Genomic DNA, 25,661 nt, shown 5'->3' on the forward strand with positions numbered 1-25,661 from the left:
GTTGTCCTGTCCCCTTTGCAGAAAAGCATCCCCAAAGAATGATGTTTCCACCTCCATGCTTCACGGTTGCGATGGTGTTCTTGGGGTTGTACTCATCCTTCTTCTTCCTCCAAACACGGCGAGTGGAGTTCAGACCAAAAAGCTCTATTTTTGTCTCATCAGACCACATGACCTTCTCATGACCTTCTGGTCATTGGTAAACCTCAGACGGGCCTGGACATGTGCTGGCTTGAGCAGGGGGATCTTGTGTGCGCTGAAGAATTTTAATCCATGACGGCGTAGTGTGTTACTAATGGTTTTCTTTGAGACTGTGGTCCCAGCAGTCTTCAGGTCATTGACCAGGTCCTGCTGTGTAGTTCTGAGTTGATCCCTCACCTTCATCATGATCATTGATGCCCCACGAGGTGAGATCTTGCATGGAGCCCCAGACCGAGGGTGATTGACCGTCATCTTGAACTTCTTCCATTTTCTAATAATTGCGCCAACAGTTGTTGCCTTTTCACCAAGCTGCTTGCCTATTGTCATGTAGCCCATCCCAGCCTTGTGCTGGTCTACAATTTTATCCCTGATGTCCTTACACAGCTCTCTGGTCTTGGCCATTGTGGAGAGGTTGGAGTCTGTTTGATTGAGTGTGTGGACAGGTGTCTTTTATACAGGTAACGAGTTCAAACAGGTGCAGTTAATACACGTAATGAGTGGAGAACAGGAGGGCTTCTTAAAGAAAAACTAACAAGTCTGTGAGAGCCGGAATTCTTACTGGTTGGTAGGTGATCAAATACTTATGTCATGCAATAAAATGCAAATGAATTACTTAAAAATCATACATTGGGATTTTCTGGATTTTTCTTTTAGATTCTGTCTCTCACAGTTGAAGTGTACCTATGATACAAATTATAGACCTCTACATGCATTGTAAGTAGGAAAACCTGCAAAATCAGCAGTGTATCAAATACTTGTTCTCCCCACTGTATACTTCCAATTATGTTTTCAACTGGTACAACTGAGTCTTGTGAGGCCTGTGTGAATCCTATAACAAAACAACTGACATGTGCGTGTTCATGAGAGACTTCAGTCAAATCCCAAGATGCTTGTGGAGGTCGTAGTGCAAAACGGAGACACCACAGTGTTTGTGAGTGTCTCCGTTTTCCATAGAGGGGTCATAATAGTTTGCAGGCGAAACCAACGTTACAGACGATTTTGTTCTCATGGTCTGACAAACCCCACTCTATCTCTGTCTTTTATTTGTATTTTATGTTTGTTGAGATTGACACAGTGTATTTATTGTGGTGTTGAAAGCGGAAACCATGATATTGAAGCGCCCGAAGTTGGTATGCATTGTTCATTGCTTGTGTGGTGCAATGGCACAGAAACCTGTTGGTGGAAAATGTGTTGCATGTATTTTATATAATTATAAATATGGCATCAAAACGTTGAAAATCTGATTTCCCCCCTGGCTAATCATTGTCTGCAGCCGGCACTGATCGTAGTGTAGGCCTAATGAAACAGACAGGAGAGTGAGCTCGTCCATGGTGGTCGGCGAACCTTCTGGCCCATAGTCCTGCGTGTTATCAACTGTGCCACAAAAGTATGCTGAAGTGGCAGTCCTGTCCATGTTTCTTAACACAATAAACAATTAACAATTAACAATAAATAACAGTTATTGTTATTTATGGCCAGTTAATACAGTTAATTATATGAGGGGACAGTCTGCACATTTTTTTTAAGTAGAGGGAGGGTCATCTGAAAATATTAGTAAAATTGGGGGGGTGCATTTTTTTTAAGATACCTTGATGTTGGACCAGCCGCCCCCCCCCATTACATTGTGAACTGTCCCTAATGGTATCGGGTACTGTAACAGATTAAAGAGGTATCTGCTTAATCAATAAGCCTTGCTCTGGCATGGCAGGGCCTTCCTACTGGAGAAGGAGGGAGGAAATCATTATCCCTACTACAAATAGTGTGAATTTTGTGTTTGTGTACATGTTGATGAGGAGGTGGGGGGCGCGTCAGTGTGTCAGATACACTATGTATTAATGTGTGAGGGAGGAAGTGTAAATATGTGTAAGATGTGACCAAGATTGATAAAGTGTTTATGGATTGGTCTCAGACTCTGGAGCATAATCCAGAGTCTGAGATCTGTCACGTGCGCCAAATACCAACAGTTACATTTTTAGGTAAAAAATAGGTATTAGGTGAACAATATTCATGCGAGTGTATGCAAGCAAGAAATAGAGTACATTTATTTGAGTTGGTTGAATAGAAAGTGTGTGTGTGTGTGTGTGTGTGTGTGTGTGTGTGTGTGTGTGTGTGTGTGTGTGTTGTGAGGAAGAGAGCAGAACGTGTGTCTATGTTGGCAGGCGTCATTAGACCACAGGAGTGTGAAGGAGGAAAATGAGGTCCTGATGTTCAGGATGATGATCTGAATACAAATTAAGCCCTGTGACACACGCACACACACACACACACACACACACACACACACACACACACACACACACACACACACACACACACACACACACAAACTGTCTCCTTCCATATAAGTCATAATACATTTCAGTCGACACCAAATGTTGCTCAACAGTTTGTCTTGTGATTGGGGAGATGTGCTTTGTACAACATCTTCTGTGTTTTTCCATCTGAGGGCATAACTCATAAGACAGGGGTCAAATGTCAGCTTGTGATTTACCCACTCCTCTCCTGGAACCAGGTCACTGAGGACAGCAAATCAATCCTGAAGAACTTCCAAATGATTAAAACCCTCCAGCTGTGTTTGACCATTGTTTTTCCACTGGTGACCAGTAGTTACATTGAGCTGGGCTTCTGGACCTTGGGTCAAAGGGAGAGGCAGGCGGAGCCAACATCCAGTATCTTACGGGTCCAAAGCGAAAAGTAGGATAAAAGTATGATAAACCAAAGTTAGGGTTGAAGTTGGGGATAGGGTTCAATAATGTATGTAAACCCTGGATTATTGATGCTATGTTTTTGCCAGGCTTTGAGAGAGGCTTTGAAGACACCGGTCGGCCATATTGGCACTTCCCAGAAGAAGCAGTCCTCCATAGGAATGAATGGAATTCTACAGTACTTGAATGAAAGGTTTCAAGGACAAAATGACATGTATTTAAGTATTTTTTTAAAGTATTTTTTAAATTGTTGTTGTTGTAGTGTTGTTGTAGTGTGAACAATAACATTAAAACTTCCTAAAACTTCTTAAAAATTATACTTTAAGGATTTAGTTTTTAATATAAATATGCATTAAGGTGTCTTCATTTCCTTCATGATTCCATATGTGTTATTTCATAGCTTTGACGTCTTCACTATTATTCTATAATGTAGAAAATAGTACAAAAAATGAAAACCCTTCAATGAGTAGGTGTTCTAAAACTTTTGACTGGTATTGTATAAGAACATGAATGGATAGCATACGATCATCGATTCAATTTGGCTACCTAGGCCTACAAACATTTACAACAAATAGCAAAATAACAATAATCACAAGAATGGCAATCTTTAAATTAAAGATCCAGGCAGCCTCTCATTTTAACAATAAATTGTCGAGGTCACCCCCTCTCATAGGGAGGGTGACGCGTTCGATGCCGATATGACGTAGGCGTGGTTTGCTTCCAAAAAGTGGGCCGCAACTGGTACGTTGAGTTTTTGCACCTAACGCTGGACTAATTGCACTTAGCACTTGCGCTATGAAACTGCAATTACCCAGCCTATTTGCTTGTAAATATCCTTTGCTAATTTGTTTATGTGATATGTTTTATGGCTGCTGCAAAACGATTTGCCTCTCTGAGGACATTAAAGTTCTGAATCTGAACGTCCATATCCCAGTTCCAACCCTAACCTCAACCACAACCGCAACCACAACCCTAAACCTAACCTCAACTACAACCATTGCTCCAGGGTCGCTGTCAATAATGGCTGATCCCTGGCTCTGGACCCCACTCTCCGGGGTTGTCTCAGGGGGAGTGAGATTTGCAAAAAACATACATACATACACTTGTACGTGTGTGAAATATGACAAATGTAAGCACCCACCTAATTATCTTATTTTTCCCGGTTCAAACCTAACTGTAACTCTAACCCTAAACCTAGACTAGGTTTGATCATCACGTCTAAACTGTGGACAGACTGTGGTGTGGTATGTCTGTGGGTCCAGCTACCTGTGAAGGACAGCCTACCTCAGTGGTCCGGGGACACTGGCACGAGCTGTGAGATTTATGTGCGTATCTCTTGCCCCCCCATGTGGTCGAATTAATAACCGCACTATAGGAAAAAATGGCGACCTCCATGTTTGTACGGTGTCAATGATCAACTAACGTTTGCACATGTTATTGTCAAAGGACCCGGATAGTCAAACGATAAGAATTATATGGAGCGAAATGCCAACTTGGTATCCATCTTAAACGACAACAGAGTTGCGTGAAAACGTGAGTTTTGCACCAAAATACCTTCAAATGATCTTGCTAGCATAGCTAGCTAACTTAGCTTTGAAATCAACTAACAGCCACACAGACAGTTGCATGCTCTGTCTAGAATAATGTTACTAGCTAGCTAGTTAGCCGGTCTATCAAATATTTGTATAACTAAACCATTGTTCTATCGGTGGGTCTATGGCCCAGCCGTGTTGTTGTTTTGACAAAGCCAAGGGTGGATTCATTAGGCCAGTTCTATTGCAAAACGTTTTGCAACAGAACCCGTTTAGTTCCATTCTGTTCTTAAACGATGTTGTGACACGTTTTGTTGTTTTGTCTCTGTACTCCAGTATTTTGGATTGAAAATAATACAGTGACTATGAGATTGAAGTGTAGACTTGTCAGCTTTAATGTGAGGGTATTGTGTCATTTTGGAGTCACTTTTATTGTAAATAAGAATATAATATGTTTCTAAACACTTCTACATTCATGTGAATGCTACCATGATTACGGATCATCCTGAATGAAATGTGAATAATGAGTGAGAAAGTTAGATGCATAAATATCATACCCCCCCCCAAAAAAAAAATGCTAACCTCAGATGTTATTGTAATGGTGAGAGGATAGCATGTCTTGGGGTATGATATTTGTGCGTATAACTTTCTCACTCATCTTTATTCAGGACTATCTGTAATCATGGTAGCATCCACATTAATGTAGAAGTGTTTAGAATCATATTCTATTCTTATTTACAATAAAAGTGACTCCAAAATGACACAATACATTAGTACCAATAATTTCTGTTTAGCACAAAATAATCTGAAACACAACCAAAACAAACAGCAAATGCACCCAACAATGTAATCATTGCGGAATATGGGACCAAATACTAAACTAAATACTAAACCTTTGACTACTTCAATACACATATAAGTGAATTAGTCCCAATACTTTTTGTCCCCTAAAATGGGGGGACTATGTACAAAAAATACTGTTCACCAATATTGGTGAAAATACCCTTATTAAATTAAAGCTGACTGTCTGCACATTAACCTCATAGTCATTGTATCATTTAAAATCCAAAGTGCTGGAGTACAGAGCCAAAATGACAAAAAATGTGTCACTGTCCCAATACTTTTGGAGCTAACTATATATACCACTATCCCCAACACATCCCACCACCCCTTCCTGCTACTTTGGCCCTAACAGATCCTACACCATGTTGTCAGCCTAGGAGGCTGAAAACCCTTCTCTCAAACCCCCCCTGTAGTTCTTCTGCACTAAAATCTCTGACACCCAAAAACTTCTCTGCTGCTGCTACCAGAAAATGACATCTTCTTGGATTTTCTTTCCATCTGAGCAGCACAATTAATGACCATAGCAATAAACGGCAAGAAGCCAGCCTTACTAAAGCACAAACTGTTCGGGTTACTCTGTACAGGCCTCTCAGGCTCCATCACCCTTTGCCCACCATTTTCTACTTTCCTCACTGCTCTCACCCTGGAAACTTCAACCTGTCTCACTCACACAAGACATTTCTGATCCCTTGCAACATGACCACTCCCACAATTGAAACACTCCACTTTTTCTACAGAAACGACATACTCCTTTGACCCATGCCCTCCTGCACACTTCTCACATCTCGGAATCTCCCTCCTACATACTGCTGCAACATGAGCATAAACTTGTCACCTGCGCACCCTCAGAGGTTCTTTGGGGATGCAGTGGGGGGGCACCTTCCGGAAGGCCGACAGGCGGAGCTCCGCTGGCTAAGCGGGCTGCCTGGGGGCCGGGCCTAGCACCAGGTCGTACCGGCCTGAATTTCCATTGCTCTATCCAGAATTACAACCAACTAATTGCAGCATTACCTCAAAAATGGAAAAGGAAAGTGGAAGGGGGAGAAAGTAAGAACCTCTGTTGGCCCTGCATTAAAGACCAAAATTGGTTAAAGAAAATTCTGCTGAATAAAAAAGTACCAGTTTCTTCTTAACCTCTCTAGGCTAAGGGGCAGTATTTTCACGTCCGGATGAAAAGCGTGCCCAAATAAACTGCCTGCTACTCAAGCCCAGAAGCTAGGATATGCATATATTAGCAGATTTGGATAGAAAACACTATGAATTTTCTAAAACTGTTAGAATAATGTGTGTGAGTATAACAGAACTGATTTGGCAGGCAAAACCCCGAGCACAAGCCACCCAGGGGAATTTTTGTTTGAGGTCATTTTGTTTTCCAATTGGTTTCTATGGGAAGCCCTATTTATGAGGAACCTGGTTGCAGTTCCTATGGCTTCCACTAGATGTCAACAGTCTAGAAATTGGTTCATGTTTTTCTTTTGAGAAATGAAGAAGTAGTGCTATTCATTGTAAGTGTCAGTGGAGTGACACTTGTTTGGTGCGCGTGAACTGGAACGCGCTACACGTTGTTTTTATCTGGTATTAGAAACAGTTTATTCTATCGACTATTTACGTTTTAGGGTACCTGAGGTTGGATTAGGAACGTTGTTTGAAATGTTTGGACCAAGTAACTTATTAGATACTTTGTAGGCATGTTGGGCGAGTTGAAACCGGTGTATTTCTGAATCAAACACGAAAAATAAATTGACATTTTTGGGACTTAAAGAAGGACATTATCAAACAAAAGGACTATTTGTGATGTTTCTGAGACATTTTGGAGTGCCAACAGAAGAAGATCTTCAAAGATAAGGCATTAATTATATCGCTATTTCTTTCGTGGCGCACCTGTCTGGTTGAAATATGATTTTCATATGTTTGTATGCAGGGCGCTGTCCTCAGAAATCACATGGTCTGCTTTTGCCGTAAAGCCTTTTTAAAATCTGACACGGCGGCTGGATTAACAAGAAGTTAAGCTTTATTTTGATGTATTACACATATATTTTCGTGAATGTTGAATATTGATATTCCAGTAGTTTGAATTTGGCGCGCTGCCATTTCACTGGATGTTGTCAAATCGATTACGCTGAAAGGATTGGCGCGTGAAGGGATCCATAAGAGGTTTTAAGGACCAAAAATATACAGTGCATTTGGAAAGTATTCAGACCCCTTGACTTTTCCACATTTTGTTACATTACAGCCTTAATTTAAAATGTATTAAATTGTTTCGTTTCCTCATCAATCTACACACAATACCCCATAATGACAAAGCAAAACAGGTTTTTAGAAATGTTTGCTCATTTATATTTAATAAAATACTTAAATATTACATTTACATACAGTTGAAGTCGGACGTTTACAAACACTTAGGTTGGAGTCATTAAAACTAGTTTTTCAACCACCCCACAAACTTCTTGTTAACAAACTATAGTTTTGGCAAGTCTGCTAAGACATCTACTTTGTGCATGACACAAGTGATTTTTCCAACAATTGTTTACAGACAGATTATTTCACATATAATTCACTATCACAATTCCAGTGGGTCAGAAGTTTACAAACACTAAGTTGACTGTGCCTTTAAACAGCTTGGAAAATTCTAGAAAATCACGTCATGGCTTTAGAAGCTTCTGATCATTTGAGTCAATTGGAGGTGTACATATGGATGTATTTCAAGGCCTATCTTCAAACTCAGTGCCTCTTTGCTTGACATCATGGGGAAATCAAAATAAATCAGCCAAGACATCAGAAAGAAAATTGTAGACCTCCACAAGTCTGGTTCATCCTTGGGATCAATTTCCAAACGCCTGAGGGTGCCACGTTCATCTGTACAAACAATAGTACGCAAGTATAAACACCATGGGACCACGCAGCCGTCATACCGCTCAGGAAGGACTTGCGTTCTGTCTCCTAGAGATGAATGTACTTTGGTGCGAAAAGTGCAAATCAATCCCAGAACAACAGCAAGGACCTTGTGAAGATGCTGGAGGAAACAGGTAGAAAAATCTATATCCACAGTAAAACGAGTCCTATATCGACATAACCTGAAAGGCCCTCAGCAAGAAATAAGCCACTGCTCCAAAACCACCATTAAAAAAGCCAGACTATGATTTGCTACTGCACATGGGGACAAAGATCATACTTTTTGGAGAAATATGCTCTGGTCTGATGAAACAAAAATATAACTGTTTGGCCATAATGACCATCGTTATGTTTGGAAGAAAAAGGGGGAGACTTGCAAGCCAAAGAACCTCATCCCAACCGTGAAGCACGGGGGTGGCAGCATCGTTGTGGGGGTGCTTTGCTGCAGGAGGAACTGGTGCACTTCACAAAATAGATGGCATCATGAGAAAGGAAAATTATGTGGATACATTGAAGCAACATCTCAAGACATCAGTCAGGAAGTTAAAGCTTGGTCGCAAATGGGTCTTCCAAATGGACAATGACCCCAAGCATATTTCCAAACTTGTGGCAATTAAGGACAACAAAGTCAAAGTATTAGAGTGGCAAAGCCCTGACCTCGATCCTATAGAACATTTGTGGGCAGAACTGAAAAAGTGTGTGTGAGCAAGGAGGCCTACAAACCTGACTCAATTAATTACACAAACTCTGCCAGGAGGAATGGGCCAAAATTCACCCAACATTGTGGGAAGCTTGTGGAAAGCTACTCGAAACGTTTGACCCAAGTTAAACAATTTAAAGGCAATGCTGCCAAATACTAATTGTGTATGTAAACTTCTGACCCACTGGGGATGTGATGATAACTGCTGGTGCGCGATGTCTAATATTTATAAGAAGTCTTGAGGTATTGCTCGCCTTAGATAGAATACCTCATGATAAGCTATTGACCACACTATCTACCAAGTGTGTTCTCATTAATATTATTCGTAGCCGTCTATTTACCACCACAAACTTATGTCGGCACTAAGACCGCACTCAACGAGCTGTATAATGCCATAAGCAAACAAGCAAATGCTCATCCAGAAGCGGTGCTCCTAGTGGCCGGAGACTTTAATGCAGAACTTAAATCTGTTTTAACTAATTTCTACTAGCATGTCACATGTGCAACCAGAGAACAAAAAACTTCTAGACCACCTTTACTCCACACACCGAGACGCATACAAAGCTCTCCCTTGCCCTCCATTTTGCAAATCTGACCATAATTCTATCCTACTGATTCCTGCTTACAAACAAAAACTAAAGCAGGAAGTACCAGTGACTCGCTTATTACGGAAGTGGCGGGCTGATGCATATGCTACGCTACAGGACTGTTTTGCTAGCACAGACTGGAATATGTTCCGGGATTCATCCAATGGAATTGAGGAGTATACCACCTCAGTCACCGGCTTCATCAATAAGTGCAGCGACGACGTCATTCCCCACAATGACCGTACGTACAATTCCCAACCAGAAGCCATGGATTACAGGCAACATCCGCACCGAGCTAAAGTCTAGAGCTGCCACTTTCATGGAACAGGACACTAATCCAGACGCTTATAAGAAATCCCGCTATGCCCTCAGACAAACCATCAAACAGGCAAGTGTCAATACAGGACTAAGATTGAATCCTACTTCACCGGCTCTGATGCTTGTCGGATGTGTCAGGGCTTGAGAACTATTACGAACTACAGCTGCCCAGTGACGCGAGCCTACCAGACGGGCTAAATGCCTTTTATGCTCGTTTCGAGGCATACAACACTGAAGCATGCATAATCAGCTAACACCAGCTAATCCGGATGACTGTGATAACGCTCTCCGTAGCCGATGTGAGCAAAACCTTTAAACAGGTCAACATTCACAAAACTGCGGGTCCAGACAGATTACCAAGACGTGTACTCAAAGCATGCGCAGACCAACTGGCAAGTGTCTTCACTGACATTTTCAACCTCTTCCTGCCCGAGTCTGTAATACCTACATGTTTCAAACAGACCATCATAGTCCCTGTGCCCAAGAAAGCGAAGGTAACCTGCCTAAATGATTACCGCCCTGTAGCACTCACATCGGTAGCCATGAAGTGCTTTAAAAGGCTGGTCATGGCTCACATCAACACCATCATGCCAGAAACCCTAGACCCACTCCAATTCGTATACCGCCACAACAGATCCAAAGATGACGCAATCTCAATCACACTCCACACTGCCCTTTCCCACCTGGACAAAAGGAACACCTATGTGAGAATGCTGTTCTTGACTACAGCTCAGCGTAGTGCCCACAAAGCTCATCACTAAGCTAAGGATTCTGAGACTCAACATCTCCCTCTGCAACTGGATCCTGGACTTGCTGACGGGCCGCCCCCAGGTAGTAAGGGTAGGCAACAACACATCTGCCATGCTGATCCTCAACGCTGGGGCACCCCAGGGGTGCGTTGTTATTCCGCTCCTGTACTCCCTGTTCACCCACGACTGCGTGGCCAAGCACGACTTCAACACCATCATTGAGTTTGCTGACAACCTAACAGTGGTAGGCCTGATCACCGACAACAATGAGGTAGCCCATCAGGTTCTTGGTCACCTCCCCGACCAAGGCCCTTATCCCATGATTGCTCAGTTTCGGGCTGCCAGAAATAGTATGAGGTGGTTCCAAACTTCGTCCATTTTAAGAATGATGGAGACCACTGTGTTCTTGGGGAACTTCAATGCTGCAGAAATGTTTTGGTACACTTCCCCAGATCTGTACCTCAACACAACCCTGTCTCGGAGCTCTACTGACAATTCCTTCGACCTCATGGCTTAGTTTTTGCTCTGACATGCACTGTCAACTGTGGAACCTTATATAGACAGGTGTATGCCTTTCCAAATCCATGTAAAATCATTTGAATATACCACAGGTGGACTCCAATCAAGTTGTAGAAACATCTCAAGGATGATCAATGGAAACAGGATGCACCTGAACACAATTTTGAGTCTCATAGAAAAGGTTCTGAATACTTATGTAAATAAGATATTTCAGGGTTTTTTGGAAACAAATCTAAAAACATGTTTTTGCTTTGTCAATATGGGGTATTGTGTGTAGAATGAGGACTTGTTAAATGTAATAAATGTTTAGAGTAAGGCTGTAACATAACAAAATGTGAAAAAGGGAAGTGGTCTGAATACTTTCCCAATGCACTGTATATCATTAATTTATATGTCCAAAAATGGAAATTATGGATTCTAGCTTTAAGGAAGGGCTTCAGTAGATGTTAAATCCGACTGACCCTGAAACCAAATGCCAATGTCATCTCATCGTTGACTTTGCTCTGTGATGTGGTCTCTTCTGCAGGGCAGGGGCATGTCCAGGCTATGTGTGGTGTGTGGGGGCTCCAGGGGCATTGGCAGGGCTGTATCAAGGCTGCTGGCAGAGAGAGACTGCAGGGTTGCTGTGGTGTCCAGAAACCAGGATGCTGCTCAGGCCACTGTGGTGTCCCTCGCTGGAGGTACAGTATTATACCTGCAGGGGTGTCATGCACCTCTTAGTTGGGCTCTGCTGTTCACAGTCTAACCCAGCGTTTCCCAAGTTCGGGGTCACGACCGTATGTGGGGTTGCCTAATTAAAACATGTGTAGCGAGAGAATTGCGCTTGTTTCATAGAACCGGGGTTACGTCGGTAACCTCCAGTAGCCGCCAGATGCGGTTGTCATAAACGGCACGTTTTCTGTTTTCTTTCAACAAATGTCTTACTATCTTTTGAACCATTTAAGTTGCAAAATATAATGACCCCATCAATGAAATATAAGACTCTCAGGAATACAGAGTGGGACAGGGCCTGGCACTAAATACAACTGGGAGAAAAATAAGGTACAGGCTAGTTTTTCAACACAGAACATCATACAAAATGATTGACTGATGATCTACTGAACCTCTGTCAATTCTGTCACTTCAAACCATACTTCCTTCAGATTTAAATACTGTGAAAAGTACTGTCAGAATGATTTGTAATAAACTATCATAGCCCAATTTAAAACAGTTAACATTGGCCGTTGATTACATAACTTATTTTTACATGGTGGGATGGGGTCGCACATTTTTCTAAGTATCAAAATGGGGTCATGGGCCAAAAGGATTTGGGAACCCCTATTCTAACCAGATGATTAGGCTTGTGCCACATTCACGTATGCTGTTTATTAGGCCTAAACACAGTTGTAGTTTTCAGTTTACCTTATATTTAACCAATCTCTCGTTTTCTAGCTGACCATATGGCCTTTAGTTGTGACGTCTCCAAAGGAGAGGAAGTTCAGAATATATTTGAGACGATCCAGAAGACCTGTGGAAACGTCTCATACCTGGTCAATGCAGCTGGTATCAACAGGTGCGTGCGAAATACTTGTATGAATCAGTACTCGTACAGGTGTACAGGTTAGTTTCATACCTTCAGAACTCCCATGATAGTCCTAAACAGGTGAGCTTGCATGTGTATAAAAAATGTAGTCATCCATCTCCTGTGTGTGTGTGTGTGTGTGTGTGTGTGTGTGTGTGTGTGTGTGTGTGTGTGTGTGTGTGTGTGTGTGTGTGTGTGTGTGTGTGTGTGTGTGCACCTTCCTGTCTTTGTGTGTATGTTCAGGGATGGTCTGTTGCTGAGGACCAGGCCCGAGGACATGGTGGCTCTGCTTCATACCAACCTACTGGGGAGCATGTTGACATGCAAGGCAGCGCTACGGAGCATGCTCCACACCCAGGGAGGGGCCATTGTCAACATAGGTACTGTTACTGTACAGTGCCTTCGGAAAGTATTCAGACCCCTTGAATTTTTTAGAAATACCATATTTACGTATGTATTCAGACCCTTTACTATGAGACTCAGGTGCATCCTGTTTCCAGTGATCATCCTTGAGATGCTTCTACAACTTGATTAGAGTCCACTTATGGTGAATTCAATTGATTGGACATGTTTTGGAAAGGCACACAGTTGACAGTGCATGTCATAGCAAAAACCAAGCTATGAGGTGGAAGGAATTATCCGTAGAGTTCCACATAGGATTGTGTCGAGGCACAGATCTGGGGAAGGTTACCAAATTATTTCTGCAGCATTTCAGGCCTTTATGGTAGAGTGGCCACTCCTCAGTAAAAGACACGACAGCCCACTTGGAGTTTGCCAAAAGGCATCTAAAGACTGAATGCCAAGCGCCACGTCTGGAAGAACCTGGCACCATCCCTACAGTGAAGCATGGTGGTGTCAGCATCATGCTGTGGATATGTTTTTCAGTGGAAGGGACTGGGAAACTAGTCAGGATCGAAGCAAATATGAATGCCGCAAAGTACAGAGAGATCCTTGATGAAAACTTGCTCCAGAGGGTTCAGGACCTCAGACTGGGGCGAAGGTTCACCTTTCAACAGGACAAGGACCCTAAGCACACAGCCAAGACAACGCAGGAGTGGCTTCGGGACAAGTCTCTGAATGTCCTTGAGTGGACTTGGATCCGATTTGACATTTCTGGAGAGACCTGAAAATAGCTGCGCAGCAATGCCTCCCATCCAACCTGAGAGCTTGAGAGGATCTGCAGAGAAGAATGGGAGAAACTCCCCAAATACAGGTGTGCCAAGATTGTAGCGTCATACTCAAGAAGAACTGGGTCTGAATACTTATGCAAATGTGATATTTCCGTTTTTTATTTTTTTTAATACATTTGCCAACATTTCTAAAAACCTGTTTTTGCTTTGTCATTATGGGGTATTGTGTGTAGATTGATGAAGGAAAAAACTATTTAATATATTTTAGAATAAGGCTGTAACTTAAAATGTGGAAAAAGTCCATACTTTCTGAATGCACCGTATGTCCAGCCCCTTCACACTACTGAGTTACTAACCTAACGTAGCAGACGTAGAGGAAAGCGCCTGAGCAGAGTTCCCACATCCGGTTTTCAGCGAAAAGAAAGCTAGGTTGAATTTGTTGTATCCCTGAAAGCCGGATACATCCTGTTATTGACAACTCCGGTCAGGGTGATGAGATACCAGATGCATTCTATGTTGCCATTTGGCCACAAGGTGGTGGTTGTGGTCCAGGGAATAAACAATCTCTAACTTCACTTTAGGTTGAGTTAGCCAAATCACTGTGCTCATGGTTGTGATTTGTGTGTACTGTAGGCTCTGTGGTGGGGTTGAAGGGGAACGCAGGTCAGTGTGTGTACAGCGCCAGTAAAGCAGGTCTGGAGGGCTTCACTCGCTCCCTGGCCAAGGAGGTGGCCTCGCGCAATGTCAGAGTTAACCTGCTGGCTCCCGGTATGGAGCTGTCTCTTCCTCTTTTCTTTACTGCTCCTCTCTCTCTTTCATCTATTGTCTGCTTATTCTCCTCAACTTCTCTCCTGTCTTGTCCTAGCCTTTGTACTCCTGTGTATGCTTCAGCCATCTCCTTCATCATTGTCATGCTAAAATAGAAACAGACTTTTACTGCACCTAGGATATTGGTTTCCAATGTCCTCTCAGCTCGAATTCAGTTTTCTCCTGATGCTGACCCTCCCTTATCTTTTCTCCTTTCTCCTAGGTTTCATTCGAACAGACATGACAGTGGGGCTGAGGGAAGGGGAGGTGGTGCGGACCATCCCCCTGGGGAGGTTTGGGGAGCCTGAGGAGGTGGCCAAGGCTGTTATTTTCCTCCTGGAGTCTCCCTACATCACAGGACAGGTGCTGGTGGTGGACGGAGGGCTGCAGCTGGCCATGTAGGGAGGCCCTTGACCCCTCTATATACACCTAGTGCCCACTATACCTCCTAACACTGTCAGCTGGTTCCATGTTTCACGAACTGAGATCCCAGAAATGTTCAATTTGCACAAAAAGTGTATTTCTCTCAAATGTTGTGTGGGCTTGACCTTGTAATAGTCAGGGCCAGAGATATTTATACCTGTGTATGGTTCATGTAATACTGTTGCCACTATCTGTACACAGTGCTGAGTCACAGGGTACTGCTCCACATAGCTCAGAGGGGGTGTGAGTGACAGTTTTTCATGACTAACACTGCTGACTCCACTGTGTCTGACTCAGTCTGGCCCTCCACGCTCCTGAGGCCTTAACTTTGATCAGCAGATTTAATGCTATTACTCTTTCCATGACTTATAGGCACCTAGTGCTGACCAAAGCTCTCATGTTTCACTCTCCCACTCCCCTGGGGCACCGCGACACAGTGCAGGCCCCAACCGCCGCCCCCCCTTGAGCCCAGCCCTGGAGGGGCCCAGAGAGGGGGTATGGATGGGGTCTGACTGCCTGCCTACAGCTGGAGGGGATTTTTAGCCCATGGAATGTTTTGAGGGTCCAGTTACAGCTCAGGATCGGTGGTGCAAATGGATGGGGTCAGAGGTAACTGTCATGCTCAGTGTGGAGATTTGAAATGCTGTGATCTCATCTGTTATTTCCTCCAGTGGAGAGACATTTCACCTCACTGGAGTGTGCTGCCCAGTCCCCTCACACACACAGCTCCAGGGTGCTCAACAGTCACATATAGCTTTCATAGATCTGGGGCATCTGCACTCATCTGCTGTCTATCATGTGACCTAAGATCAAGACAATGTAAACTAGGGATCAAGGTCAAATCTGATAAGAATTCTCAATAAAGAAAGGCATTTCCCCTGTGATGAATGATATGGCTGCTGGGTAAGTTTTTGTATGGAATTGATTTGAGCAGTCTCCTACTGTCTCCTCACTCAACATAAACACAGTACCTCTAGACACTTAGGTTGTTTTATTATCTTTCATAAACTAATGTAATATCATGAGAACATTCCATATACAGGCATAGAAATCAAAAAGGTGTCCTATATGATTGTGACTGATCACAGTAATGGCAGGATGAAACATGCTGTGAACAGATACAGCAAAAGAAGCCTATTTAATAATGCAGTAGTGAGAGAAAATAGATCATTACTTATTTCAATACAATTCTGTGTATATCTTTTCCCTTGACAGCTTTGCTATAATTAATAATAATAGTCATTTGTTATAAGTGCCTCATAAAAACATGGACAGACATTGTGACTGAAATAGGCCCAAGTGATCTTTTAAGGCAATATACATTGTTTCAAAAAGTGTGATATTTTAATACAGACAGGATTATGTTGTCATTGAACATTTGAGAGAGAAAAAAAATCACTAATATAATTTATGTCAAGTTTCTTGGGAAGAAAAGATTTCTCATAGAAAAATAAAGCAATCTGTGGTGTGTGATCAATCACCTGAAGCCATTATTAGGACTGTCTCACGTCTGAAGATTTTAAACTTAAAAAATAAACCAAAGAAAATAACTGATCTCCAAAATCAGTCATAACCATCATTTCATCATCAACACCATCATTTCATCATCAACATAGTCCATTTCTTCTTTATCATCTGTCATCTACAGTGAATTCTATTCCAAAAAACTTGCTTTCCTCTGTCCTTGACTTCCACTCACGGATCACACAGTTCACAAGCGTTGAAGTGACGGTTGTCACTGGGCTGAGACTGATCACCTGGGCATCCTGGCCAAGGATAACCCCTCTTCCTATCCCTGTTACAGTCAACCTTCACACACCAGTACCTCCTAGCCAGTCATTCCCTCTCTATCCATCAATCAATCACTGAAGTTACCATGGTAACGACGAGAGCTCTCAACGGTGTCCGAGTCATTCAGCCAACATTCTCTTTTTCACAACTCATCTCATCACTAAATAGTTTGAACTTTCAAGGTCATTTTGACCTGACCAAAAAAAACAAGAAAAAAAGTATGTAAGTCCTTGTGCAATATCGATGGTATTTGTGCTAAATGTTGAACCTGACAATGCTGATATCTATGGTATTGTGCTATTAATAACTAAAACCAGACACTATTTATATCCATGTTGTGCTATATTGCCAAGACTATGCTGTGATAACCATATAAAATAACAACTTTGTGTTTTGCGGTCTCTCTTTCGTCTCTCAACAGTCCAGGGAAACATGACGTGTGGCTCCCATGCTTTGGACTTTCCATACCTTTACATTGAGTCCAAAGTCTGTCCCGTTTCTATATATCTCTACCCCTATAATTTGGTGCCTTTGTTGGGGGAGTATTTCATAAGTAAGGCATCCATTTAGATAGAGCATTACAAATGGCACCATTGTCACATGCATAATAACACTACTTTAGACTTTAAAATATATATATATTTTTTTTTACAAAGAGTTCATGTGAGAGATATCTTAGGCACTTAAGAGGTGACCCCCTTGTGTGGTTATGGTAGTGTTACTTTGAGAACTAATTTACCAACATTCAAGTCTTCTTCAGTTCCACCACCCATTATCAGAAACTTGTGAACAATTTATTGTTTTAATGGACCACAGAATTTCAAACAAACTTCAATGGCCACCAAGGATAGATTCCTCTGGCTCCTATGGTAGTTCCTATTCCTATGGTTGATAAAACGGAACTATATTTTTATTAAATCTTTATTTGACTAGGCAAGTCAGTTAAGAACAAATTATTGGGTTAACTGCCTTGTTCAGGGGTAGAACGACAGATTTTTACCTTGTCAGCTCGGGATTCGATCTAGCAACCTTACTAGTTGGGTTACTAGCCCAACGCTCTAACCACTAGGCTACCTGCCACCCCATCTGATCCTAAGTTGGGATCCATGTTTCATTGACACTGAGATATTATGGGGTGTCACATTGCCCGTCATCCATCTTCCAAAATAGTATCTGTGGGATTGTCGTAATACGCCTCAGATGGAGGGCGTTACATTTACCCCTATATGTCTGGGGAGAACAGGGGTTGGTGCTTGTAGCACTGGGGGTCAGTTTTAAGGCATTAGGGGGTTGAGTGGGGTGTGTGAACCCCGCTGGTCTCTACAGGTCATCACTCTCCACCAGGCCTCCAGGCTGCAGGGGGCTGGAGTCAGGGAAGAAGGCTGCCTTCACGTCCAGTCCTCTCTCTGTTAGCGCTGCGTAGCGACTCGTAGACGGACGCACCTTCTTCGGCTTGGGAGTGTTGGGCTGCTGCCACTGAGCTGAGGACGGAACATAGGTGGAAGAGATGAGAACAGAGACAGTAACAGTGATTTAGCCTTTTACATTTGGTCATGTGTGTTTGGAGGGTATATAATATTCAGTTGGTTTGTGTGGACACAGAGAAAGACATTGGTGTCTGGGGGACTTACTGTGGACGTCGAGTCGTGCGGTGCTGGACACGATGCCAGCGTCATTTTTGGCTGACACGGTGTACCAACCAGCATCCTCCTTCATGGCTGGCTGGATGATCATACACAGGTAGCCACAGTTGTCCTGGTGCATGCTGGGAAAAAGAGTTCAACACACTCCCTCAGGACCGAGTTTCACCAACTATTGTCATATCATCAATATCTCTATAATTTGCAGGTCCAGTTTAAGAGGCTGCTTACCAATAATATTGCTACACTACTTCCTTTGACTGTTATTGGACTTATATAATACAAGCCATTGACGGTGAATGGTAGAGCTGACTTACCTGATCCTGTCTGTATTGTGAGTGAAAGACTCGTTCTCTTTCTTCCAGAAGATCTTTGGGTTGGGGACAGCCGACACACGGCACTCCAGACGTACAGGGTTACCCTCGGCAACAGCAGTGTTCTGCAGCTTCTCGATGAACGAAGGAGCCTTGTGAATCTCTTTGGCTGGAGACAAGAGAGAGACCACGGTCAGTCAATAGTAAATCAAACTATGACGTATTGTGACGTAAGTATTACGGTATTTGCATCAACAAATAAAAATAGACAAAGTGCCTTATATCTGAAAAGACATCTAAAATATTATGGCCCGTGCTTGACTTGGGCAGGAGGAGCTCACCGGAGCTGAGTACCAACACCTCAAATGTTCTACTGCTTGAGCTCCTGTTCCTCTTATAGAATAGTAGCTCAAATGTATTGTGGAGCTCCTGTTCCTCTTATAGAATAGTAGCTCAAATGTATTGTGGAGCTCCTGTTCCTCTTATAGAATAGTAGCTGAAATGTATTGTGGAGCTCCTGTTCCTCTTATAGAATAGTAGCTCAAATGTATTGTGGAGCTCCTGTTCCTCTTATAGAATAGTAGCTCAAATGTATTGTGGAGCTCCTGCACCTAAATATAAACAGTACCGGTACCCAAAATAAGTACAGGAACCTATTTCAGTCCAAGTCAAGCACAGATTATGGGTACTTTCCTGTGACAATGTTTTAATGTTGTTCATCTGTCTATACTTATACATCTATGTACTGTATGGGTGTCTACCTGCGACAATGAGTTCCAGGTTGAAGGAGTTCTGTCCCGCGCGGTTGCTAGCGATGCAGGTGTAGATGCCTGCGTCGCGGCTGGACACAGGCTCGATGACCAATGAGTGTACGCCATTCTCCCTCACTAGCATCTTGTGGGCGGAGTCAGGTCGGATGGTCTGACCATTCAACTGCCAGATCAGATCTGGTGTAGGCAAGCCACTCACCTAGATGGGGGAACACAACACATACTCAATGACTCATTTATCACATTGTGTTATTTATACAGTGATGTGATGATTTGAATCTAGATGGAGCATGACTCTATCTGCAGTGTATATGTGCTGGTATATATTTGCATTGTGAGTACAGTAATATGGTGCGTCTCTGTCTGCAGTGAGAGCAGCCGTGTTTTATTGTTGCTTGTCTGGAGTCTCCCGGTCGCCTGCATGTTTTCTCATGAGAACTGCCTGGCCTTTAAAAGGACCCGTCTCTCTTTTCAGCACCCGCTGCATACCCCACACCTTCCCTCCCTCAGGTCTGACCAGTAGAGCCCGTGTGTGTGTGTGTGTGTGTGTGTGTGTGTGTGTGTGTGTGTGTGTGTGTGTGTGTGTGTGTGTGTGTGTGTGTGTGTGTGTGTGTGTGTGTGTGTGTGTGTGTGTGTGTGTGTGTGTGTGTGTGTGTGTGTGTGTGTGTGTGTGTGTGTGTGTGTGTGTGGTGTGTGTGTGTCCGGCCTTGACTGTATTGAGTGCAGAATTTATACATTTTTGGTTGAACAACATGGTTCAGCCTGACTGCAGAACAATTCCTGTAGTTGAGACACTATTGGCATGGAAAGTTTGGAAACCCACAAACGATTTGGAAATAAATATAGTCTATAAATATAATTGACATTCAGAGCCCCAAGACATTGGAGACTCACTGTGTTTATTTTTTGGACGAGTATAAAAAGAGAGTCTTTTTATAGCGTGTGAAATCCGTGTATGGTGCTGTTTGGTTGTATTACAGTTTTGTAACATAGTTTTCTAACGGTCTGACCGCACAGGGAGGATTAGTGACCAAGGGAGAAAGAGAGAAGGGGACGGACAGAGAAAGAGAAAACAAAGGGAAGGAGAGTGTGGAGAGAGACAGAATTGCAGAAAGAGTGCGAGAGGGATCCCCGTAATCCTAGCAAAATGACCCCAGGATTTCCCCTCCTCTTGCGCTCTGTCTGAGCCATTCATCATGAAAGAAGAAATTAAATATATAGCCCGCAGTTTTTTCTTCCCCAGTATATGGAATTAATGGGGAGGACACCTTCCTCAGGCCCCCAGACACTCCTCATCACTGACACATACATACAATTAGAGGGTGGATCTGCACTGCTTTCCCCCATTTTCTATGATTTACTGTTGAACACCAGGGTTCATTTTGGAAAGTTGGAATGTTCCTTTTAGGAATTCTTTGAACCTGCACTGCTTCTAGTAATGAAAACGTTTCCAGTCCTCCATAAACACCAGGCCTATAATGGTAGCATCCTAAAGGTGTGGCTGTAGTTGAAGAGGTCAAGGAGAGGTGGGTTCAGTGTTAAGGGGGCGTGGCCTCACCTTGCAGTCCATCCGGCAGAGCCTGCTCTCCTGGACGATGAGGTCACCGGGCGCCTGCAGGAAGTGGGGGCGGAAGTGACGCTCCTGGATATTCTCGTTCTCATCACCACTGTCCCTGGACCGAGACCTAGGTCTAAGAGAGGGAGGCAGAGCAATAATTTTACACCTAACAGAACCCAGTACTCCCACTACCAGCACCCTGTCTCTCCGTTTTGGAACTCTATGGTGGGTCATGACCCCAGGCGTTCCCTGTCCTCCTGCACTATCACAACAATGACATCGCCATCCCTCCACACAGTGTAAATACACCCGAGCTGTGCAGAGCGGAGCGAGGGGAAGAGAGAGGGTAAGAAGGAGAGAGATAAAGGGAGAGGGAGGTACTGATGGATATCTTCAAAAGCTTCCCTCAGACAAATGAAGGACTTATCTGGGAGTGTCTGTGTACAGATCAGCTTTCCGTAATGCATGTGTGTGTGTGTGTGTGTGTGTGTGTGTGTGTGTGTGTGTGTGTGTGTGTGTGTGTGTGTGTGTGTGTGTGTGTGTGTGTGTGTGTGTGTGTGTGTGTGTGTGTGTGTGTGTGAGTGTGAGTGTGTGTTCGTTCGGGTGTGGGTGTGTTATTATACGTGGGACAGGTATTATGCAGAACAAATATTACACCTATCAATCTAACAGAGCAGAACCAACAGGTGTTTCCGCCCTCTCACGCTACACTATTCACCTCACATAAAAATGTCAGCACAATGATTTAACACACTCTAGTATCAACAATACTGTACATAACTCTTTTAAAATGTCATAATCATGGTAGTTTGGAATTGATGTTCATACACCTGGTATCATTGTGAATATGAACATTTAGGCAATAATGTTGCTTGACCGGTGGTTAGGCTGGCCAAAAGTAGGCTACATGAAAAGTTCAATACTGGTCATATAACCGTGTGTCAGTGTAGGTTATCAGTGAATTTATGTAAATCATAAAGCTCATCTGCATTTCCTGCGATGCAGGTATTGTAGTCTCCTTCTGTGTCAGGTATTGTAGTCTTCCTGTACCTGCGAACATGTCCAGGTGCAGAGCGCTGGCTCCTCCCTCTCTGGTTCACTGCCTGGACCATCATCCTGCCTGTACAGCTCACCCTCCCCTGAGATAGAGAGGGAGAGAGAGAGAGACGTTTGTTCGACATTTATGACTGTTCATACTCAAACTCAACTAAAACCCAACACTTCAGGGAGGAAGTACAATGTGTTGAAGTTGGCCAGGCTCTCAGACAGCCAACAGTACATGAACTCTCGACCCTCATGAAGGCTTTAGTGATTTCCTGTCTCACTCAACGCCTGCTTCCCCTTGCTGGCTGGAGACCCTTATCTTCTCCATGGCTATTATTCTCCAGAACTAATGACTGCTAACAGCATCAGCACCACTGGCTGCCAAACGGCACCACTGGCTGCCAAGCGGTTTGGTCCTGATAATGTGCGTGTCCATAGATACAGTGTGTGTATGTCCCTTGTGTACAGTAGATTAGTGTGAAACAACTTGGTGTGAAAGTCTGTGCAGAGTTTTCTACATTGGGTGTGAATCAGTCAGGTCCTGTGTGTGTGTGTGTGTGTTTGTGTGTTGGGTGGGTGGGTCAGGTGTTCTCACCTCGGGGTTACCAGCCATGATGGTGTAGTTGCCGTCATCGTCCAATGAGGCGGCGGCGGTGTGGAGGTTGCAGGTTCCATCAGCGTCGCGGCTGATCCTGTAGTGTTCACTCCTCTTAGAGATCTGCTTCCCATCCTTAAACCAGTAGATCTATAGGGGACAGGATAGACACAACACAGAGTTACACAATGACCTGCTTCCCATCCTTAAACCAGTAGATCTTTAGGGGACACAATGACCTATAGAAGTGAATAGGAGTAGGGAGGGAAGGGAGGTATATTATTATATTACATCATATTATAGTCCCTCCATCCTCTATCTCTCCTTTCATCTGATGCCTGTCATCACCCAGTCATTACAGAGGCCCTCTGATGCTGCCCGCAGTGGCGGACTCAGAGATGTTAGTACGGCAGGCCACGCCCCTATAACTGTACATGTACCTCCTACTAACAACACCACACATCATCAACTCCACATTATCAGAACAATATGGCAGTACATGAAATAGGTTCAGCATACAACAATACACTATAACTAAATAGTGTAGCAGTGATAATATTGACATTAAATACAATCAAAAATACGGCGTCCTGGTATACGAGACCAACGATGAATCAGTCCACTATATTTCCACATCATCACTCTGGGATCTGTGTGACCTCTGACCTTTGGCTTGGGGTCTCCGATGACCTTGCAGGAGAAGGTAACGGGCATGCCCTCAAACACCTTGTAGTGTTTGAGCTTGCTGTCGAAGAATGGCACCACCCCCTGGCCTGTAGAGTCTTCGTCATGCTGCACATCGTCGTCAGACTCCTCCGCTGGGGAGCGCTCCAGACGGAACTCGATCTCACTGATCAGGCGCTGCTCGAAGCTGGACACCTTGTACTCCTGCAGAGCACACAGAGAAGGAGCAGGGTTAACCCTGGGAGACGGAGTTCAAGGAGCATCACTATTACAGGAAGAGCCTGAAATCACAGAGGAACGGGGTCACAGAAAAATCAGATGAACAAGAAGCACACTCCACCAAGAACATTCTGTCACTCATGCATGCATCGATTTATCCTTTCATTCATTCAAGAACAGTGAGTTACGGAAAACCAAGATTCTCCTTTTCCCGTCAGCCATTCCTGTCAACTCTCTATTCCTCCCTCCTTTTCTGTCTATTCCTCTTCTCTCTCTCAATTCCTCCTCCTCTCTCTTTCAATCTCAATCTCTCACCATCCTGGCCCAGTCTGTTGCGGCAGAGGCAACATCTGGAGAGTAGAGTGTACTGACTGACTGACTGATAATTACAGGCCTAAGACACAGCTGAAGGGTTATGACATCTCAAGGGGAGGCAAAGCTTTGGTAATGGGAGGAGTGGAGTATGTTGCCAACGCTCACCAAAGTGTAAATCTATTTCTCTGCCTCTCCCTCAATCCCTGTCTCTCCTCCTTCTCGCAAACGTTTCTCTCTCTCTTCCTCCCCCCTCTCCCTTGAATTCTTGTTCTCTCTGTTTCTCTCTGTTTCTCATTCACTCGCTCACGCACGTACACAAACAAGAGACAAGTATATAGGTCCTGTGACACGTAACACACACACACGCACAGCTATGGGTGTAACCCATAGTTCTGATGACAGTGGACCATGTTCATTTTAGCATCTCATGTCTCGTGTTGGAAACAAGCTCATGCAGGCGCCAATATCTGATTGACACATCAAAAGTGACCAATCAACACACCGAGAGTCAATGAATCAACATATACATTAAAAGTAACAGCCATGCACAGGGACAAAGCCTTGGCCATACTTACTGGGTTTCTCATAAACAGTATTGGTCAGTAATGGGGTCAGCTCTGACTGAAGACCACAGGCAGTCAAAAGATATGGAACCACCACAATGACCTTAACAGAACCATGAATTAACTTTTTCCCATCTGCTTTTTTGTCAAATGTATGTTTTGTCTTTATCCTTATCAGTTCATTTGCAGGTTCCCTGATCCTGTTACGGTCAAAGTGTGTGTGAGCACATCTGAATTATTATCAGTGTGGCTTTGTTGAATGGCTTAAGCACGGGGAGTGACCACACACAGTGAGTGAGAAAGAGAGAGGGAGAGAAGGAAAGAGAGAAAGAGGGGGGAGAAGAAGGGGAGAGAGAGAGAGAGAGAGAGAGAGAGAGAGAGAGAGAGAGAGAGAGAGAGAGAGAGAAAAAGAGGCTTGAATAACCTTTTGAGGGACCGATTCTATATCAGATGAACTGGAGTCCTGCGAAGACATAAAATAATAATGAGGTGTTGCCTCTGTGTTACTGTATGACGTCACGACCTGAGGTCCAATCACACACCAAGAGGGCGTGGGCGTGCACTTACCACAACTCATGAAAGAGTGTGTAACATTGTCAAGTCTTATACCATTTCACATATCCACAAAACACACATATTTTCATCACATATCCTCTGATTTGGAACAGGCAAACTCACAGCCTCAGGCAGAGTAATGCCCAGAGCCATGCAGAGCCAATCTCTATCAGACAGGGAACCAGGCTCAGTCCCATGGGCCTCCAGGCAGCCAGAGCCCAACGTCATCACAGCACAGCAGCACAGACCAGCCCTGACCTCCACAAAACACCGCTGCCACTGTCTGCAGCTGTGTGAGGACAAACTCTGTTTACTTGGCACTGAGGCTTGACTTTAGTCAATGCAACAACTAGGTGTGTGTTCTGCAATGAGGTTGTGTGTTCTTTAAGACTACGTGCTGTATTAATCTGTGTAGCTGTAGTCTATATTTGAGACTTTCACAGTTCTATACAGCTTTTTAATGTTTCTGAGGGGAACAAATGGCTACATTCAACTCATTTCCAACTGCGTCCGTATCAACACTGTGGAGTCTGCCAGTTTTAATAACAGAGTGTTTTTAAAGAGGGTTCTGTAGGATAGTATTCTGTTCATATCAAAGCTTCATTGCATGCTTTAAATTAAAGTGTTTCCAGTGTAGCCAAAATATAAT

At 43.6% G+C, this 25,661-nt stretch overlaps 2 protein-coding genes across 27 annotated transcripts in view; one reads left to right on the forward strand and one right to left on the reverse strand.

The window, feature by feature from the left end:
• Nucleotides 1–4,249: 4,249 nt before the first annotated feature.
• LOC110521654 (carbonyl reductase family member 4) lies at nt 4,250–15,853 on the forward strand. Of its 2 annotated transcripts, XM_021599355.3 has the most exons (6): nt 4,250–4,436; nt 11,570–11,723; nt 12,475–12,595; nt 12,848–12,984; nt 14,368–14,502; nt 14,765–15,853. In XM_021599355.3, the coding sequence occupies exons 2-6, from the start codon at nt 11,579–11,581 to the stop codon at nt 14,941–14,943; spliced, it is 717 nt and encodes a 238-aa protein (XP_021455030.1). In that variant the 5' UTR covers nt 4,250–4,436; nt 11,570–11,578; the 3' UTR covers nt 14,944–15,853. The 2 variants fall into 2 exon arrangements, with proteins under 2 accessions (XP_021455030.1, XP_090087892.1); XM_090231766.1 differs by lacking the exon at nt 11,570–11,723 and having other exon boundaries at nt 4,263–4,436.
• Nucleotides 15,854–15,938: 85 nt separating this feature from the next.
• Nucleotides 15,939–25,661, reverse strand: part of LOC110521652 (palladin) — a 122,580-nt gene continuing 112,857 nt past the window's right edge. For 15 of the 25 annotated variants that reach the window (XM_090231747.1, XM_036969025.2, XM_090231749.1 and 12 more), the window contains 9 exons: nt 24,882–24,920; nt 23,343–23,564; nt 22,677–22,826; nt 22,088–22,176; nt 21,038–21,170; nt 19,471–19,678; nt 18,713–18,878; nt 18,387–18,520; nt 15,939–18,236 (listed from right to left, as the gene is read on the reverse strand). In XM_090231747.1, the coding sequence (XP_090087873.1) occupies nt 18,076–18,236; nt 18,387–18,520; nt 18,713–18,878; nt 19,471–19,678; nt 21,038–21,170; nt 22,088–22,176; nt 22,677–22,826; nt 23,343–23,564; nt 24,882–24,920 (1,302 nt within the window). In that variant the 3' untranslated portion in view covers nt 15,939–18,075. Of the gene's footprint in view, nt 18,237–18,386; nt 18,521–18,712; nt 18,879–19,470; nt 19,679–21,037; nt 21,171–22,087; nt 22,177–22,676; nt 22,897–23,342; nt 23,565–24,881; nt 24,921–25,661 lie in introns of all 25 variants that reach the window. The other 10 variants (XM_090231752.1, XM_090231751.1, XM_090231753.1 and 7 more) reach the window with 2 other exon arrangements.

Source organism: Oncorhynchus mykiss, chromosome 4 (assembly GCF_057628025.1).
Source record: "Oncorhynchus mykiss isolate SJ-2025 chromosome 4, ASM5762802v1, whole genome shotgun sequence".
Lineage (NCBI taxonomy): Eukaryota > Metazoa > Chordata > Actinopteri > Salmoniformes > Salmonidae > Oncorhynchus > Oncorhynchus mykiss.